At 39.5% G+C, this 17,034-nt stretch overlaps 1 protein-coding gene across 4 annotated transcripts in view; it reads left to right on the plus strand.

The window, feature by feature from the left end:
- The window catches only part of STK11IP (serine/threonine kinase 11 interacting protein), a 31,343-nt gene extending 19,613 nt beyond the window's left edge, over positions 1-11,730 (plus strand). For 3 of the 4 annotated variants that reach the window (XM_087881612.1, XM_034433807.2, XM_087881613.1), the window contains 11 exons: positions 1,733-1,923; positions 3,880-3,990; positions 4,499-4,670; positions 6,347-6,784; positions 7,819-7,931; positions 8,018-8,115; positions 8,785-8,963; positions 9,811-9,895; positions 10,073-10,158; positions 10,308-10,537; positions 10,844-11,730. In XM_087881612.1, the coding sequence (XP_087737738.1) occupies positions 1,733-1,923; positions 3,880-3,990; positions 4,499-4,670; positions 6,347-6,784; positions 7,819-7,931; positions 8,018-8,115; positions 8,785-8,963; positions 9,811-9,895; positions 10,073-10,158; positions 10,308-10,537; positions 10,844-10,984 (1,844 nt within the window). In that variant the 3' untranslated portion in view covers positions 10,985-11,730. Of the gene's footprint in view, positions 1-1,732; positions 1,924-3,879; positions 3,991-4,498; positions 4,671-6,346; positions 6,785-7,818; positions 7,932-8,017; positions 8,116-8,734; positions 8,964-9,810; positions 9,896-10,072; positions 10,159-10,307; positions 10,538-10,843 lie in introns of all 4 variants that reach the window. The other variant, XR_015731090.1, reaches the window with a different exon arrangement.
- The last annotated feature ends 5,304 nt before the right edge of the window (positions 11,731-17,034 follow it).

Here is a 17,034-nt window from a genome sequence, read left to right on the forward strand (position 1 = left end):
GATGTTTCTAGCACTTACAGCAGCCTAATATATTTGGGCCCTATTGGGAAAGAAATTAAACTTTGATTTTAGGTACTGTATCATCAGAACTGGCTGCTTCTAAATAATTCTTATTTTAAAATGAAAGGAAAAGTTTTGAAGTAGAAACCATGAACCAAAATGGAAATAATGCTGTTATTTCTAAAAATCTTGAAAAGCATGTATCGGTGTGTATACAATAGAAAGGAGCAGCACAAAGACATCAAATAGATACTGATTACTTAATAGCTGTTGAATCATTTTCCTATAAATAAAATTGTTTGATTCCTATCTGCACGTATCAGCCGTTCTCTCTTACATACACACCACACAAAACCATACAGGTAACACATATTCTGCTGCTGGTGATAGATGAAGAGAAGAAATTGCTTCACTGGGAAGGAAAGAGGTAGTGGGAGCAAAATTTAATGGCGGTAGATTAAGAGACACTGAATAGGGAAGGGAAGAGAAGAGAGACTTCAGTAATGCAATTAAAATTCAGCATTGAAGTTAAGCAGGCATGCAGCCCTAACCAAAATTAATCTTCAGAGGCTTTCAGGCTTCTTAGCATCTTTGTCTGTAGTCATTCTGAATTGTAAAAACATATACAGTAGGTATTTTCTCCAATTCTTGTTTTTTTAAAAAAATTCTTCTATCAGGGAATCTGAGATGGGAGCAGCCCTCTATTAAAAATATCCTTGTTCTTATTATGGACATCCTTCTGGAGAAATTAGTTCTGCAACCCTTAGAGTAAAAACAGTTCAGCCTGGGAATTTGTAGCAATTTACCAGAATAGTGTATGTAGTCATTTCATGCAAAATTCAGGAACTAATTTGTAAAATAAGGATATCTAAAATTTAATATTGAGATTGCTAGAGAAAAAATTTCAACTATCCAACATTTGACACAAAACACATTTACCCTAATGAAGCCTAGTATGTTTCAATCCCATTGAAGTAAATAGTACTGGACAACCATCATGGAGGTAATTTGTGACCAGGTGAGGGTTTCTGTTCTTTGCTCCTTCACAAGGAAGGGAGTGTAGATATGTTCCTCTCAATTTCTGGAATCTGCCACTGTTATTAATAGAATGTTCTTCAAGTGAGCTTTTATTGCTTCCCTCATCTGTGTTGGCAACATCTCCAGTGATGCCAAACAAACTAAAAATAATTCGCACAGCCAGTGAACATGGGATGTCAAATCCGGTGAGCAAATAATACTTATTGAGAATTGCAAAACGTAATGCCAGTTAAACATTGTACTTTGATAGAGTCTACAATCTCACTTTTGATAAAGGAGTTCTCAAATTGTTTGACCTTATTTGTGTTTGAGATATTTCTTACAGAATGAATGAAGCTACATTTCTCCTTTGTTGTTTATAAAGCATTCTCTTGTTCAGTTATATAAATGAGGCTATGTTAAGAAATTAGTTTGGAGAGTCTACCATGCCTTCTGACATGGCAATTTCCAACTAGATGGCTGATACCCCAAGCATTGTAGCCCAAGCAAAATCTTATTGTGAATTTTTGCCACAAAAGTATCTTTGCTTATATCCTTTATCATTGTTAAATTTCAAAGCTGTCTCATTTTCCATGGTTTTTGAAACCCTGTGGTTTCTGTGGTTAGTCTTTAAATATCTGGGATTTCAGATGTTCTGATCTGCTAAAACTGAATAGGAAACAGAGGAAACTAATAATTGTATTTATCTCGGCAGTGGATCTTTGCCAGCCTGTGCTAGTAAGCCAGATAGAAGGTGATGGCGACCCAGAGCCAGACTGGATCTTCCTGCGAGTCACTGCCCAACATGTTATGGAAGTGGAGCTGAAAGCAGCCAAGGTTTTACACAGCCTGGAACTACAAAGTCTTCAGAAAGCAGAGACATCGGAAATGCACTGGAGAAGAAAGGTGATTTCAGCAGTTTCCATGCACGATTTATAATAAGCAGACTATCCTGTAGACCAGTTTGTCATTGCTCAATGGTTAACTGGATCTGTATATGCCCGTGATGGCGAACCTATGGCACGGGTGCTACAGGTGGCACGTGGAGCCATATCAGTGGGCATGCAAGTGTTGCCATAGCTCAGCTCCAGAGTGCATGCGCATGTCAGCCAGCTGATTTTCGGTCCTTCCGGTCCCACTGGAAGTTGGGAAATGGGCCATTTCCTGTCTCTGGAGGGCCTCCGAGGGGTGGAGGGGGGTGGGGAAGGCCATATTTGCCCTCCCCAGGCTCCAAGAAAGCCTCTGGAGCCTGGGAAATTGAAAAATGAGCCTATCGGGCCCACCGTAACATCACATGCCAAAAGCCGGGGGAGTGCAGGGGGGAGGTTGCGTGTGTATGCACGGGGTGCATTGAATTATGGATGTGGGCACACGTGCCCGCAACCCCCCCACGCTCCCCCCGCTTTTGGCACGCGACAGTAAAAAGGTTAGCCATCACTGGTATATGCATTCTTAATTCTGGGGATACCTGCAGATCTGGTTTACGTGCTAAACTAAGCTGTACTATGTTTGGTTTGATTTTGGCACAACAAGTTGTGTGTATCTGGCCATAGTGCTTGGTAAATTAAGGCTTATATCTTTTACTTTGTATGAATCAAGTTTTGTTGTTTAGTTAGTTTTGGCTTCAAGTGATTTGAGAATCTAGACACTTTCTAGAACAGTCAGTGGTACTCAGCTGAGGGTATATATTTGCTGTCTTGTTTTATCTCTCATTCTTGCATTGTAACCTATACACTGCAGGGCTGAATCAAAATATTTTCCTTTTGGAAAGAAAGCTATCTCCTTGAAGGAAAGCTTCAAAAACTTAATTCCCCCACTTCCATTGATTGCATTAGAATTAGGAAATTAAAAACTAGAACTAGAAAATTCACAGCTAAATCTGGCAGTTCCTGCATATGTGGCTATAGAAATTTGGAAACTGTAGAGAATGGTTTCCCACTTTCTATTTAGTGCTGCTTCTTGCTACATTTTTAATCCCTGGCAATTTATCATCCATAAAATGAGTGGGTTTGGATTTGCAATAGGTTAGATCTGCTCTATTGCCTGAATATTAATTGTGAATATGATTAGAATTAGAATGCATATGGTTCAATTATTTTGCTTTGCTGGAGCAATCTGCCAAGTCCAGCTTAGTGCGCCCAGAACTAACATCGTCTGTGGTGGCGCAGTGTTAGGATGCAGTATTGCAGGCTAATTCTGCTGACTGCCAGTGGTTCAATTCTCACTGGTTCAAGGTTGACTCAGCCTTCCAAGGTCGGTAAAACGAGGACCCAGATTGTTGGGGGAAATACGCTGTCTTGGTAAACTGCTTAGAGAGGGCTGTAAAGCACTGTGATATATATAAGTCTAAGTGTTATTACTATCCATAAGCAGCATTGTAGTAGGATCTCAGTGAGGTCTCCATGATAGTTTCTTTTAAGTTGTTTGGATGATACCTTTGTGTATAAGGTGGCTGCATTGTCTGTTACTTAAAGTGGACAATCTTTGAGGCACAATGAACTGTGTTTAAATCACAGAAAGGCAGTATCTAAGTACTACTTGGAAACTGGGAACAAAAATAATCATTTTGTGAATTTTTTTTTCATCTTGCAGAGGTAAAGTTGCTACTCATTATTAATGCAGGTAGAAGCAAAATGTACAGTATAAGTTCATGAATCTCTTAATTTATAACAGCCACAGATAAGATATTGGGTGGCAGTCAAGCGCATAGGAAAAGTGAGCAGCTGTGTCACTGATCTTTTACTGCTCCTTGAACTTTGTGTAGCTTACATCCATAGTGATATTTAGTGAAGTTTTTTTCTAAAAAAAATATGGAGTTCGTATTTTCTTCTGATGGGAAAATTATTTCTTTTTGGAATCTAGGACCTGGAACGTGAGTTTCCTGTTCTTACCCTTTATTTCGACTATATCAGCAAGGAGCGTCAGAAACGTTGCTATGTAGTATTGGATGATGATCCTGAATTACGTATGCAGGTGAATACAAAAACATTCTAAAATGGAAAGTTGTCTTCCTTTTTTTGGAGGGGGGGGAGGCAGTTTGAATCTTAATGAATTTTGGAGAAGTGTAATTGCTTCAATCCACTAACTCTTCTGAGTCGGCAAATGGGAGGTCCACAACAGGAAATGAAGACGAAAGTGTCCTCTTAATAGCTAGCTCCCCATCTTCCTACCTTGTGCATAAAGTGCTACATATTGGTCCTGTGATGTCATGACTGATGAACATCTCTTTTTTCTGAATATCTCTATATAATTCTTTTAAAGCCATACATAGCAATTATGACCATTCACACTTTATTGGAGCAATTCTGTAAACAAGGCATTTTTCTGTCTATAATTTATTTTGCAATTAATACAGTATTATACTTGTTTCCTCTCTCCCAAAAGTAGGCATTCTTTATTCAGGGCGGTTATAAAATGTTATCATATATGAAATACAATACTTATTTTCTCGAACTTATTCAAGTCTTACTGCTCTTTCTAGGATCTACTCAGAGTGCTGGCACCAACTCTGGAGAAAAATAGGAAGAACAGAAGATTGGCAGAAGGTCCAAAGCTCCAATGTCTAAAATGCAAACAAGAATTCCTTGGGTTCCAGATACTTCAGCTACAAAAACAGGTCTCTACAAAAGAGGGTACAGCTTTGTCTGAACAAGGTATGGTGTATAGTCTAAGCTAATATCTTTTTATCTTACTTCTTCTCTGTGCTGTTGGAATAATGGAGTGAGGGGTCCATGACTGATGGCAACAGTCATCAACCGTTTAAGCCCAGAGAGCTCCCTTAGAATTTTGAGCATGTGTTGTGGATTATGAAACAAAATATTATATCACCCATATCTCTGCTTATCTTTTCTGGGGAAATCGATTGTGTCATCAAGTCATTGTTGGCCCTTAGCAATCACATAGATTTTCTCCATGGTGATCTGTCTGTTACTTGGTATTTTGGATTTTCCAGTGCTACATAGACCTATGGCCACCGTAACAGAGTCTATCTACTGTGCTGCTGCTTGTCTTCTTCTTCTCTTTCCCTCCACTTTTCCTAGCATTAGTGTCTTTTCCAGAGAGCTAGGTCTTCTCATAAAGTGTCTGAAGTCGGGTAATTTAAATCTGGTCATTTGTGTCTCTAATGAAAACCCTGAATTGATTTCTTCAGTAATTCATTTGTTTATTAATTGACTCTAATGGTATGCTCGAGAGTCATGTTCTGCTTTCACTTTACATATTACAAATTAAATATTAGAAAATAATTAGTCTTCTGTATACAAAGATCTAGGGAAATAGACATACTGTAAACAAACAATAGAGTTGTTGCTACCAATCATTATTTTCCAAGAAAGCATATGAGGACCATTTGACCTGATTAATTCTTGGAAATAAAATGAAGCTGGTGCTTTGCTGTGCAGTATGCCAACTTTTCATTTATTTACAATCAAAGTTAATCTTTTAATATAAACTGTATTGTGAGACAAGCGACCAGACATATAACAAGAGTCATGTACAAGTCTTAATTTTGATCTGAAATTAGTTGGACTGGTTTCTCTTTAACATTTGTTTGTTAGCATATTTTTTAGATCCCCCACAGAACTGGAACTTTTGAGTTATCCTATATTAGGCCACATTTTAGCTTTTTAGTGCCCTATTTCTGTATTCTGTTATGAATATGTCACAGTGGAATTTCAACATATGAGGTGTTGGATCAAGAATGGAATGACCAAGCTCAGGTCCCAGGTCTGCTCCCAGCTACCTTAATTACACTGTATGACTCTGAGCCAGTGATTCTAAATCAATTTACTGGGAGGGAGGGAGGGAGGGAGGGAGGGAGGGAGGGAGGGAAGGAAGGAAGGAAGGAAGGAAGGAAGGAAGGAAGGAAGGAAGGAAGGAAGGAAGGAAGGAAGGAAGGAAGGAAGGATGGATCCAAAGTAAGTTACCTTGAGCTCCTAGCAAAATAAGTGAATAAATGTAGCAAAATATAAGAATATGATTTTTGTTTGGTTTTATGTTTATTATCCCTCAAAGGGTAAAATATTTCATTATTTGGTATATTCATTTGCAGCAATATTGCAATGGATTTCTTTTAGAAGGAAAATACTCTGACATTCTATTTGATTACTGAGAAAAATGTTGTTTGTTCAGGATTGTATGTAAAAAGCTAAAGTTAAAACTCTATAAAACACTTGAGATAATTAGCTGGAGATTAAAGAACAGAGTGCAGAATGTGCTGGGTGGCTGGTTCTTGAGATTGGTTGGGGAATGAGGATTTGGGAAAGAACCTGGTATTTGATTTATTGGACTAAGTATGTGATGCAAAGGAATGGTTTTCCTGTCTCTTCAGATATTGCTGCTTCCAGTGAGACCATTATCTGCCCTGGTTGCTCTAGTGATCATGTGGTAATCATACCATGTGAGAGGCCTTCGAATGCTCTAGTGTTTTCTCAGGATTGCTTCAATGAAAGCCAGCAAGAGGCGGAGTCCGGAAAATTTTACATTGGCGATGACAATCATTCTGAAACAGGAACCAGTTCCAGCACCCAGATTCAAGAACTTAGTAATGATCATGGCAGTGCAGCCCATTCCAGTTCTCGCAGTTCTGAAGGAGTGGAACCTTCCAGGAGGGATTTGAGCTCCAAGGGTCGATATTCCTCCCTCAGCCACACAGATACCAATGGAGGAAGCTTGATGGGAAGCTACCATTATGGTCCTTCCTGTGGTCACACCCCTTCCCAGCTGTCCCTGAGCTCAGAGCATGAAGAGCAGTGGAACCTTAGTCCCCGTGAGTAAGCTACCTTCTAACATCTAATATGGGCCTTGGTGTAGTATAAGTATGTGGAATCATGGGAAAGTGATGGCCATGGGAAACCATAGCAAGATCCTCTACTCAGATCCAGTTTAATCCACATTCCCTCCCAGCAACCTCAACATTTTATTCCTTTGTGAATACATGGTTATTTTGCATCAGCAGTAAAACAAGAGCACCACCTGCTGGTAGTTAAGGCACTGTATGCTATTATTTTAAAAGCCTTTAATGATTTTCAGTTGTTACTGTATTTAGAATGCACCCAATAGGTTTGTTCGGTATAGGGTATAAAGCATTGCTAAAGTTTTAATAATAATAGTATAGAAATTGGTAGTGATAAAAGCAGTTAAAACAGTAAAAAAGAAAATTAGGCGTGCTTGCAGCCCCTTAGAACTCTGAAAAACCAACATTTTCTGCCTATTTCCACCCACGGGCATATATGTGATTTTGTTTAAACATTATCGTCTGAGTGAATGTCTGCATCATTCTCAGATTGCTACAAACGAAAATGATGGTTGGGTATGTATGTATGTATGTATGTATGTACGTATGTATGTATTTCAGTGTATTGGTTGGAGTCACTTAACAATGCTAGGTAGGCTATCTATGGCCCCAAAGCATCCTGGGAGCAATTTTCATACTTTTAAAAAGAGTCTATATTTTAAAAAAGTGTGAACGAAAAGTGAATTTGTCACATAAACCAAATTCATCTGTCTTGTGTGTGGAAAATGGTGGCCATTTCCCAAATTGCACCGCACAACAAAGCAACCTGTTTTGCTTTCCTAAGGCGGTCTGAGCGTTAGAGAAGCAGAATGGATTGTTTTGTCATGTGGCTGTGCGATGTGATTCTGAAAGCAGCTGCCATTTTCCAAGTGACCACAATTCAGTGTGGCCGCTTGGAAAATTCTGCTTCTGAAGTTGCATAAAAGCCTTAAGGCAGCTTAAATGATACTATTGATCACTCAACTCATTGAAACCAATTTATTAATTCTTAACGTTTTCCTTTTTAGCTACCAACAGTATGCTAGGCATGCGAGACTTATTCTCTGTGGACCATAGGCTAAAACTTTATTTAGACATGGAAGTCTTTGAGAAGGCAGAAGAGTTCAAATGTTTTCTCAAGGTATGAAAAGCAATTCTCCATAAAGCTGCTATTGAGAGCATACCTGGAATTATTGTGGCATAATTATTTTAGCATGCTGCTTCTAGGTAGCGGTCGTGAAAAATGGACAGCCTGGGGAGTTCCTGGCCCTCTTGGTGGCTTCAGATGTTCGACTTCATGTGTTGGAGATAACTGGAGAGATAAGGTGAGTAATGCTGTTTTAAGGCTATATCTGTATGCTTAGAAGTTTGTCTTGAAGGTAGTTGACAATTCTATAGCTACCAGTCTTAAACTAATCAAGTCTGTCTGTATCTGTGTTATACGGAATCGGACACTGTAATCATGGGGAAGAGAACTTTCCACCTCTTTGTTTCTGAGATCTTTCAACAGGAGATGCTAGCAGCTGAACTAGGATTTTTATTCATAGAAAACAGTTACCATATCACTGAGCTGTCTCTCCTCTCCCTTTTAGTTTATATTCCATTCTTAAGAACAACCAGAGCAGTCTTCAAAACAAGATAAAATTCCAGTGCAGTAAACCTAACACCTTAATGTTTAAGTATAGCAAAAAGCCTGTCAAAAAAAAAATAGCATTGAAGATTTAATGTTATATATGCCAGTCGAGCCTTTTTGAGGAGGAAACTCCATACTAATAAAATTATGAGTTTGATCACCACTTAACATATCTTGGATGGGAGAACAAGTTCGTTTATATAGTGGTTTGTTGCAGAAGCATATGTTCTCCCAAGCTGATAAAAATGCAGTTAATCTTTCTCACTGCTATCATTTGCTGAATAAGCATCTTCTATTTTTTTTCCTGGTAGAGTAGACATACCTTGCTATATGGTGACATGCTATTTGGTTCATCTGCCAGGGGACAACCATCAGATTGGCTGAAGAAGGGAGACTGTCACTTCCTGTCTGACATCTCTTGCTTAGAGGTGGGGTTATGTCATCAAAGCTTGCATGTGGAGTTTGGGAATCCCTCTGTCTCCTATACACTGCTGCTTCGCAACCAGAGCCACTGCAGAAGATTTCTCCAATGTTTGACATGTAAGAAAAGATATTGGGCTATATTCACGATCTAAGTTTTTTGTCTGGTTGTCAGCCAAAAGTTTCAGTCTGAAGATAGCTTGTATGATACTCAATTTACACCCAGTTGTTTAAGAGCCATTCAAAGTTACAGTGGCCTTGGAAAGGGTGCTTTACAGCACTTACAACCGATTGCCAAACACCTGTGGATCATGTGATTGTTATCTGCAAGCTTCCCCAGAAAATCAGTGGGGAAGCCAGCAGGGAAGGTTGCAAGCTGTGCTGTCTGCTGAAAGGACTCCCTCTCATCAGGGCTGGCTGAAAGAGCTTCCTACCAAGGAGAGTTGAACTAGACCAGGGTGCAGAAACAGAGCTCAGATCCTGAAGATCCAAACTCTATTCTTGCAGTCTGCCAGAGCAGTTCTCTTCTGTGCATGGAGGAGAATCAAGCTCCTTTCGTGGAGTGGAGAAACAGAGTTCAGATACTGAAGATGTGACCTCTGTTCCTTTAATCTGCTAGAGCAGTCCTCTTCTGCATACAAAGGGGAGCTGAACTTGGCAGTCAGTTCTTTCACTCCCATCTGATTAATGACTCAGGAGATCATTTAACAGCTGCAACTGGGAGTGCTAGGACTGCAGTAGTTGAGCAAAGCAGTCATGTGAGTGTCTCATTTAACTAATGCTTTTCTCAGTGATCATGAATCCAGTCCCAATTGTCCTAAACTGAGGACAATCTGTATTGCTACGTGTTGGTATCAGTAGACATCTATAGACTGTTAAAATTCAGAGGCAGCAGTCTAGTCCTGATACCTTTTTGCTGGAAGATTCACCTTATGTTATCAATGCTTCTTTTAATGTCTTCATGCAGACCTCATAGAAGAACTGCCAACAAAAAGCAAGAGTAAAATCCCAGACGTCACTATGGTAGAAATGAACTCACAGCATTCATTATGGTAAGAAGCTTGTTGCTTTTATACTGTGTAAGTAGGTACACTTAGAGTTGATGTAGCATGCCTGGGAGATGTAGTGGGAGGAGGTTCAGTTTCTACAAGAGGCAAATCAAGGCAAGGGATGGTAAGTGAAGATGATGATACTAGATGTATTGCTAATTACTTGTGCCTGTGCCGTAGGCCATTGATTGATAAAGATCTTGCAAGAGAAGCTGTGAGTGGTTCAACCAGACCATTCTTCTACTTACTGACATACCTCATCCAAGGTATGAAGACTGTAGTGTGTGTGTGTGTGTGTGTGTGTGTGTTTATTTGTGTGTGTGTTCCTTCCATTGTTTTTTCAATGGTAACAAGAATATAGCACAATCTTGTACTTTGGACTTTTATAAGTGACCCAAGCATCTCTTTTTTCCAGGATCTTCTGCATTTCCTGTGACTTTGCTGAGTACTCGTAGTAATATGTTCCTGGTGGAAGAAGATCATCAGTGGCAACAGGTCCAGCCTTCCTCTGGCTCAGGCAGTTATGTTGAGAAACAGCCCAAGGACTGCATCCTGCTGAAAGCAAGTGAGCCAATCAGCAGCATCAGTGGTGTAGTACTTTACCGTTTCTCTCCTTGTGATGTAAAGCTGCAACTTTATGATGAGGTAAAAAAAAAAAAAGATGTGTGAGGTTTCCTTCTAGAATATTAAAAAATTTATGGGTGTGGGTACCATTAAAAAGGGTTGTCAAGATAACATGAGCATTGTTGCATGATTAATTTATCTCTAATTCTACATAACTTTTAGTGTGCTTGAGACAAATTATGCCTCTAGTCTTGGGGAAATTCAGCTCCATTTGAGTTTAGAGTGGAACTTGTATCTAGAAATACATCTTTCCTCCCAACGGAGACCTGTTAACTGCGGTCAGTGTGGAGGCTATTCCTGCTAAATTGAACACATTTCCTTTTGCAGGTCTTAAAGGTGGAAAGCACTTGGCATTTGCGCACAGAATGTCCTGACTTGCTGGCTGAATTGGTAGAATGGCTTCGTGTGCCCTGGGAAGAGATGTTCTCAATTGCTCTCCGTAAGACGATACTAGAAGTGCTGGAGTGAATTGAAGGACTCTCAACTACAACTTTACTGTTCCTCTAGGATTAGATGGGTGGTTCTTGGATCACCTTCCAGTCTTCGTGGCTCATAACAATTTTAAATTTTACTGCCATTGGAAGTTTTAACATTTGGAAACTGCAACTGGGTAATAGGCATCCATCCTCTTTCTTCATATCAAAGATCCTTGGATGTATAAAAATGTCTTCAGTTGACTGTGCATAGGTCTTATCCTGTGCACTAAGAGTCAGGCCAGTCTGGCAGAATATTTTCTATTGTACTGAAAGAGATTCCAGAGTTACTTCAAGACTATTCCTGCACTTGTCACTTTTGGTTGGATAGCAGCTGCTGGAGATTATGGTGGAAGTTACACAAAGGAATTGGATTGTTCGGGATTGTGCATAGAACTGGATTGTGATGGATCAGAAACATGAGCCTGGGAACCCTCACTGCAAATCTGTAAAAATTTCTGACTATTTTGGCTTCATTTTGCAGAACTCATTATCCAGACTGGTCTAGAATTTAGACTGCAATCCATGCCCCTGTGCTGGAAGAATTGTTTTCTGGGTTGTCTTGGTTATTGGAATGGGGATTCTGATAATTTTTGCATATTTTTGTCTCTGGGCATGCAGAGATATTTGTGTACTCAGGGGAAAAGTCACTGGAAGCCATTGCCTTCCCTGGACAGAACAGAGATAAATTTTAAGTGTAAACTTTTATATGTGGTGTTAAATAAAAGTGCTTTTTATGAACTGTTTGCTTTTTCCTGAGATGATTTGGGTGAACATTTTGGAGCTAGTAGCCATATCTGAATTTTGAGAAGATACTGATGCCATAAAAAAAGGCCAGCAAGTAGAAAACTGGGGGAGAATGGCAAGAGGGAAGAAATTAGTTGTCAGACAAATGTAATTAAACTTACATGTTCCAGTTAGTAATGGATAGGATTTCTCAGTGATTATCTTAAATAAAAGGGCCACAAAGGTGAGCTGATTTCCAATGTTTAAAAAACTTTTCCATGAACTTTGTCTCCGGAGAAGGGCGGCATATAAATCGAATAAATAAATAAATAAACAATAAATAAATACGATCAACTCTTCTAGTTCTGTTCCTATCCAGTAGGGAAGGGCTAGTTTGGGAACCTTGAAATGAAATGACCACATCATCTTGGCTTTGAAGAGACGACAGAAAAGAACATAAGATCCTGGAAGTACAATCTCATAATGTGAAACTAAAAAAAACCCAGTAATTTAGGCACAGGGGATGTATACGGAGCTTCTCAACTGAGCTGAGAGTATTAGATATGTTGGCTGCCTTATTTTTAAAAATAATAAAGGTGGCATATAAATAAAAATAAATAAGAGGGATGTATAAGAGAAATGAAAGATGGCTGAACTCACCAAACAAATACGCCATTTTGTAGCAAATGTTTGTAGAAAGAAATATCAAAGTACGAAAAGAAATTAAGTTCAAAACCAACTTAAAACTGCATTACATTATTAGTGAGAGAAGGCAAAAAAGGGAGCTTTGGGGAAAGATGGTATTAGGTGGCAGGGAGATGGGGATGCTTCTCAGTTTCAACTTCATTTCTATCTTCTATGATTAATTGGATGTAAACAGAACAAGAGATATAAAGAACAACAATAAAAAAAAAACAGCCAGTAAAATTAGGGAGCATCTGGTTACTACAGTATGAGTGAGTTTAAGCTTTCAGGACCACACCAGTTATACACCTGGCTAGGTGGCTCAGTGGCGAAGACACTGAGCTTGTCGATCAGAAAGGTCGGCAGTTCGGCGGTTTGAATCCCTAGTATAGGTCTCCTTCGTGAGCAGGGGGTTGGACTAGATAACCTCCAAGGTCCCTTCCAACTCAGTTACTGTTACTATACCTGAGTGTTTTGAAGAAGGTTACAGCTGAAATCCTGGAGCCCTTTTATTTATGTGATTTTTTTTTTTTTAATTGTGAGAGATGAGCATAATGTTAAAGGAATAGAAAAAGGCAACTTGTTTGGAACTTAAAGGAAAAAAGAGCGTCGTGCTTAAGAGCATTGGACCAGAAAGCAAGAGACCATGAGTTCTAGTCCCACCTTAGGCACAATGCCAGATGGTTAATTTGGGGCCAGTCATTCTCTTAGCCATAGGAAAGAGGCAAGGGAAAACCACTTTAAAAACCTTACCAAGATAACTGCAGGGACAAGTTCAGGCAGCCACCAGGAACTGACTCAAAGGCACCAAAACAAAGCCAAAAAAAAAAAAAAAGTAATTATAGACCAATCAACTTGAAACTGATACCGGGCAATACTCTGGAACAGATTATTCAGCAATGGCTTATGAGGGTTTTGGGAGAAGAAAAATTATTGCTTGGCAGGAGCCAGCATGGCATTTCAAGATCATATCAAATCCACCTAATAATCTCTTGTTTTGTTTTTCGTTAGAATTATCAATTTAGCTCATCATGGGAAGTGGTGGAGAGGGAATAATTTTGACTTTGGCAAAAGTCTGACAAAGTCTCTCATGAGATTCTAGTATAGAAGCTGAAAAAATGTGGACTGGACTAAGCCATCAGGATCAGGAGAAACCATTGATTCTGGGCACTGATTGGGTCATGCCTAGATACTGTGTTCAATTCTAGCCAATGCGTTTTAGGAGATTTAAAAAAAATAGCAATGTCAATGGTGAGTGACCAAGCAAAGCCTGGAAAGAAATATTTATGAGGAACAGTAGGAAGCAGAAATACATTTAGCTTAGAAAAGAGAGCAGGAAGACATGATGGCTGTCTTCAAGTATCTGAAGGACTATCATATAGAAAGAAGGTAAACTTGTAGCCCAAAGACAAACAACAACGAGTTAAATAACAAGGAAGCAGATTTTGATCAGAGATCAGAGTTTCCTAATTATAAGGGAAGGCTATTGCTGAGCACATTGTAAGCTGCCCTGAGTCTTCGGAGAAGGGCGGCATATAAATCAAATTAAAAAAAAAAAAAAGAGCTACAGGTAGTCCTTGACTTGTGACCAGTCGCTTAGTGACCATTCAAAGTTATGACAGACCTCCCCAAGGCTAATGACCCAAATTCAAAGTTCTGACATCATCCCACATGACCGCAGTTTGTTTCTCACCAGAAACTGGCATTCAGTTCGTTTCTGGCAAAAAAAAAAAAAAAGCCTATTGGGATACAATAGGTTTGCTTAATTACCTTAATTCATTTAATGACTGCGGCCTTCACTTATTGACCATGGTGCTTGCTTTGTAAAATGATGGTAAAATTGGGTGTCAGTCATGTGTAGTCTGGCACAATTTACAACCATAATTCCAGGCTCAATTATGGTGATAAATCAAGGTGTCAGCCTCATGATGCTTGCTTGCTTTCGGCTGCCATTGTAATGGGAGGGGGGAGGTATTGTAGGTATTTGGGAGGCGGGGGGAAGTGAGCTGGTGGAGATGTCTTGGAAAAGGGAGGAAAATTCTCACCGTCTTCTTAGCAGCTGCGGAGAGAGCTGATAACTGTCAAGGTCCCGGCATACCAGAAGGATGGGGCCGCCTGAAGAAGTACCCCACATGACACCTTGGGGAGATGTGGATTCAACCTGGGCCCTTCGGGGGAGGGGTTTGGGGATGCTTTCAATATGTAATTTTCACACCTATTGCCTCAGACTTTGCTTTTCTTTTGCTGCATTCAGTTCATACTCAGTAAAAATACCTTTCTCTACAAACATGGAGTTGGGGTTTTCCTTTCTTGAGTTTTGAATGGAGGGGCACCTGACACAAGGACTACTTGTATTCAAGAATGCAATACTGTAGATTGTTTCCAGAGAGTGGATTTTCCTTTGGTGCAGGTGGATGTCTATATCTTGGGCATGCTGCAATGATACATCTCAAAGGGATTTCTAAATCTCAAGGGATTTGACCAGATGACCCCCAAATTGCTTTTCATCTTTTATATATTATGATTCTATGACTGTTAAACTGCTGAGACTTTTGATTCTTCTTGCTTGTAAGGGATTTTTTTTTTTAAAAAAAGCATGCAACCTAACTACGAGACAGACATTGATAGTTTTGTGTTATTCAGACTTGGGTCTATATGGAGTGATGCAACCACCTTCCTAAATTTCATCCCTTCCCTTTGTTCCTCTTTTTTCTCATCATGTTGAATCCCTTCTATTCAGAATGAGATGAAAATAAACACATTTTTTTCTCTCCTGTATCTGCTTGGAAAGCACACTTGACAAAAATGTGACCTGTTCCTTCACAAATGACCTGAACATAGACATCACAGTATGTTAGATGACCGCTTAGCTGACTTTCTGCATTCTGGAGAACAAAGCCTGCCTTGATCTTTAGCCCTGGCTCATAAAAAGCTGAAGTAAGACTGCAAGAGTGGATTTTTTTTTGTTAGATTCTATAAGGATATTGCATAGGCCTCCCCCACAGCAGCTGGTCTTTTGCAATCTACTAGACTTGTGGGAAATACCCAATGTTTTAGGGACAAGTTTCTATCTTCCCTCTAGAAAGCTGTACTTGGTCCTCTTGAAGTAGCTCTTGAACCAATAATAATACTATTGAGTAGCCCTATGACAAGACAGCAAATAAACTACAAATAAATAAATGCTTTACAGAGGTAGCTTTTATTAAAACATTGATACTTCTTTACAATGAGTGATCGTTCAGAATTGTTCCCTTGGGTAAAAGAGCTATGTGCAGTTGGCTGTTCATCTGTAGCTGAGGTAGGACTCAGAAGGACTCCTTTGGGAAACTATGAAGAACTGTCAGTGTTAAGATAGATTAGCCAATGGTCTTATTGCATAGAAAAGATGGTTCCATATCAACCCTCCCTGTAGACGGCCTTTTGACTGCTAAATCAGCAAGTGGAGACAAAGCAACAGTTCCTAGTGTAGTTAGAGCTACTGTGCTGCATTTGCTCCATCAAGGTATTCTTCTAAACTCAAAAATATTGACCATGGTGGCTATGACAGCAGTTGGGCACCTTTCAAGAACAGGATCACACTGAATACCAAGTCAAAAACTATGATTTACAAACAAGAATAGCTGAGTTCACAGCTCTCTAAGTCAATGCCAAACTGTGTTAAGAGTTTAGAACAATATGCAAATCACTAACATGAACAATGATAACATTAGAAGTCTGGTCCAGTGGTTAAGGCACCAAGCTAGAAACCAGGAGACTGTGGAGTTATTAGTTATGTTTGTTGTCTTGAGTTATTTAGAAAAATAATAAAACATTAAGACTGTCCCTTATTCATCTCTTAGAGATATGTCTGTATAATTTTTTTTTTATCTCATTGCTTTTTCATCTTTAAGATTCAGGGTATAGAGAAACATTGAATGTTGGTTTTTTTTACTAGCAAGTCTGGGCTGGTAACTTTCCATAGCTTAGATCAACTACTAGATAATCAAAAGATGCATGTCCCAACTAAACCACAGTGTGGTGCTCCTGTAAATCCTTGTTTGAAGAAGGAACGTGGTAAACAATGTAATAAACTGAGCAGCCTAAAATGGGATAGTTATGAGTTAGCTTTATTGGAAAATTCTGGCAGATTATATTTCTGTGTGTGTGCAGGGCTGGGGGAGGGGTTGCTTCCCTACTGCTTCCTCCTTGTTGCATTTATAATTTATTTAAGCTAGCATTAGGGGGGTAGTGACACTCTGTTGTTATACTATTATATTACCATCTTTTTCACCTTGAATTCCTCAGATCCTATCTTGGAACAGTACACATTTGGATGATGGGCTGGGAATGTGTAGAGGATAGCAATAGCACTTAAGACTTATCTACCACTTCATATGAGGAGATCAACCCTGACTGCTCTTTAGAATGCCAATCCTGAAGATGAAACTCAAATACTTTGGCTACCTAATGAGAAGGAAGGACTCACTGGAGAAGAGCCTAATGCTGGGAAAGATTGAGGGCAAAAGAAGAAGGGGTCAACAGAGAACGGGGTGGCTGGATGGAGTCACTGAGCTTAAATGGACTCCAGAGCATGGTAGAGGACAGGAAGCCCTGGAGGAACATTGTCCATGGGGTTGCGATGGGTTGGACATGACT

Source organism: Pantherophis guttatus, chromosome 1 (genome assembly GCF_059756535.1).
Source record: "Pantherophis guttatus breed Tessera chromosome 1, ASM5975653v1, whole genome shotgun sequence".
NCBI classification, from domain to species: Eukaryota; Metazoa; Chordata; class Lepidosauria; order Squamata; family Colubridae; genus Pantherophis; species Pantherophis guttatus.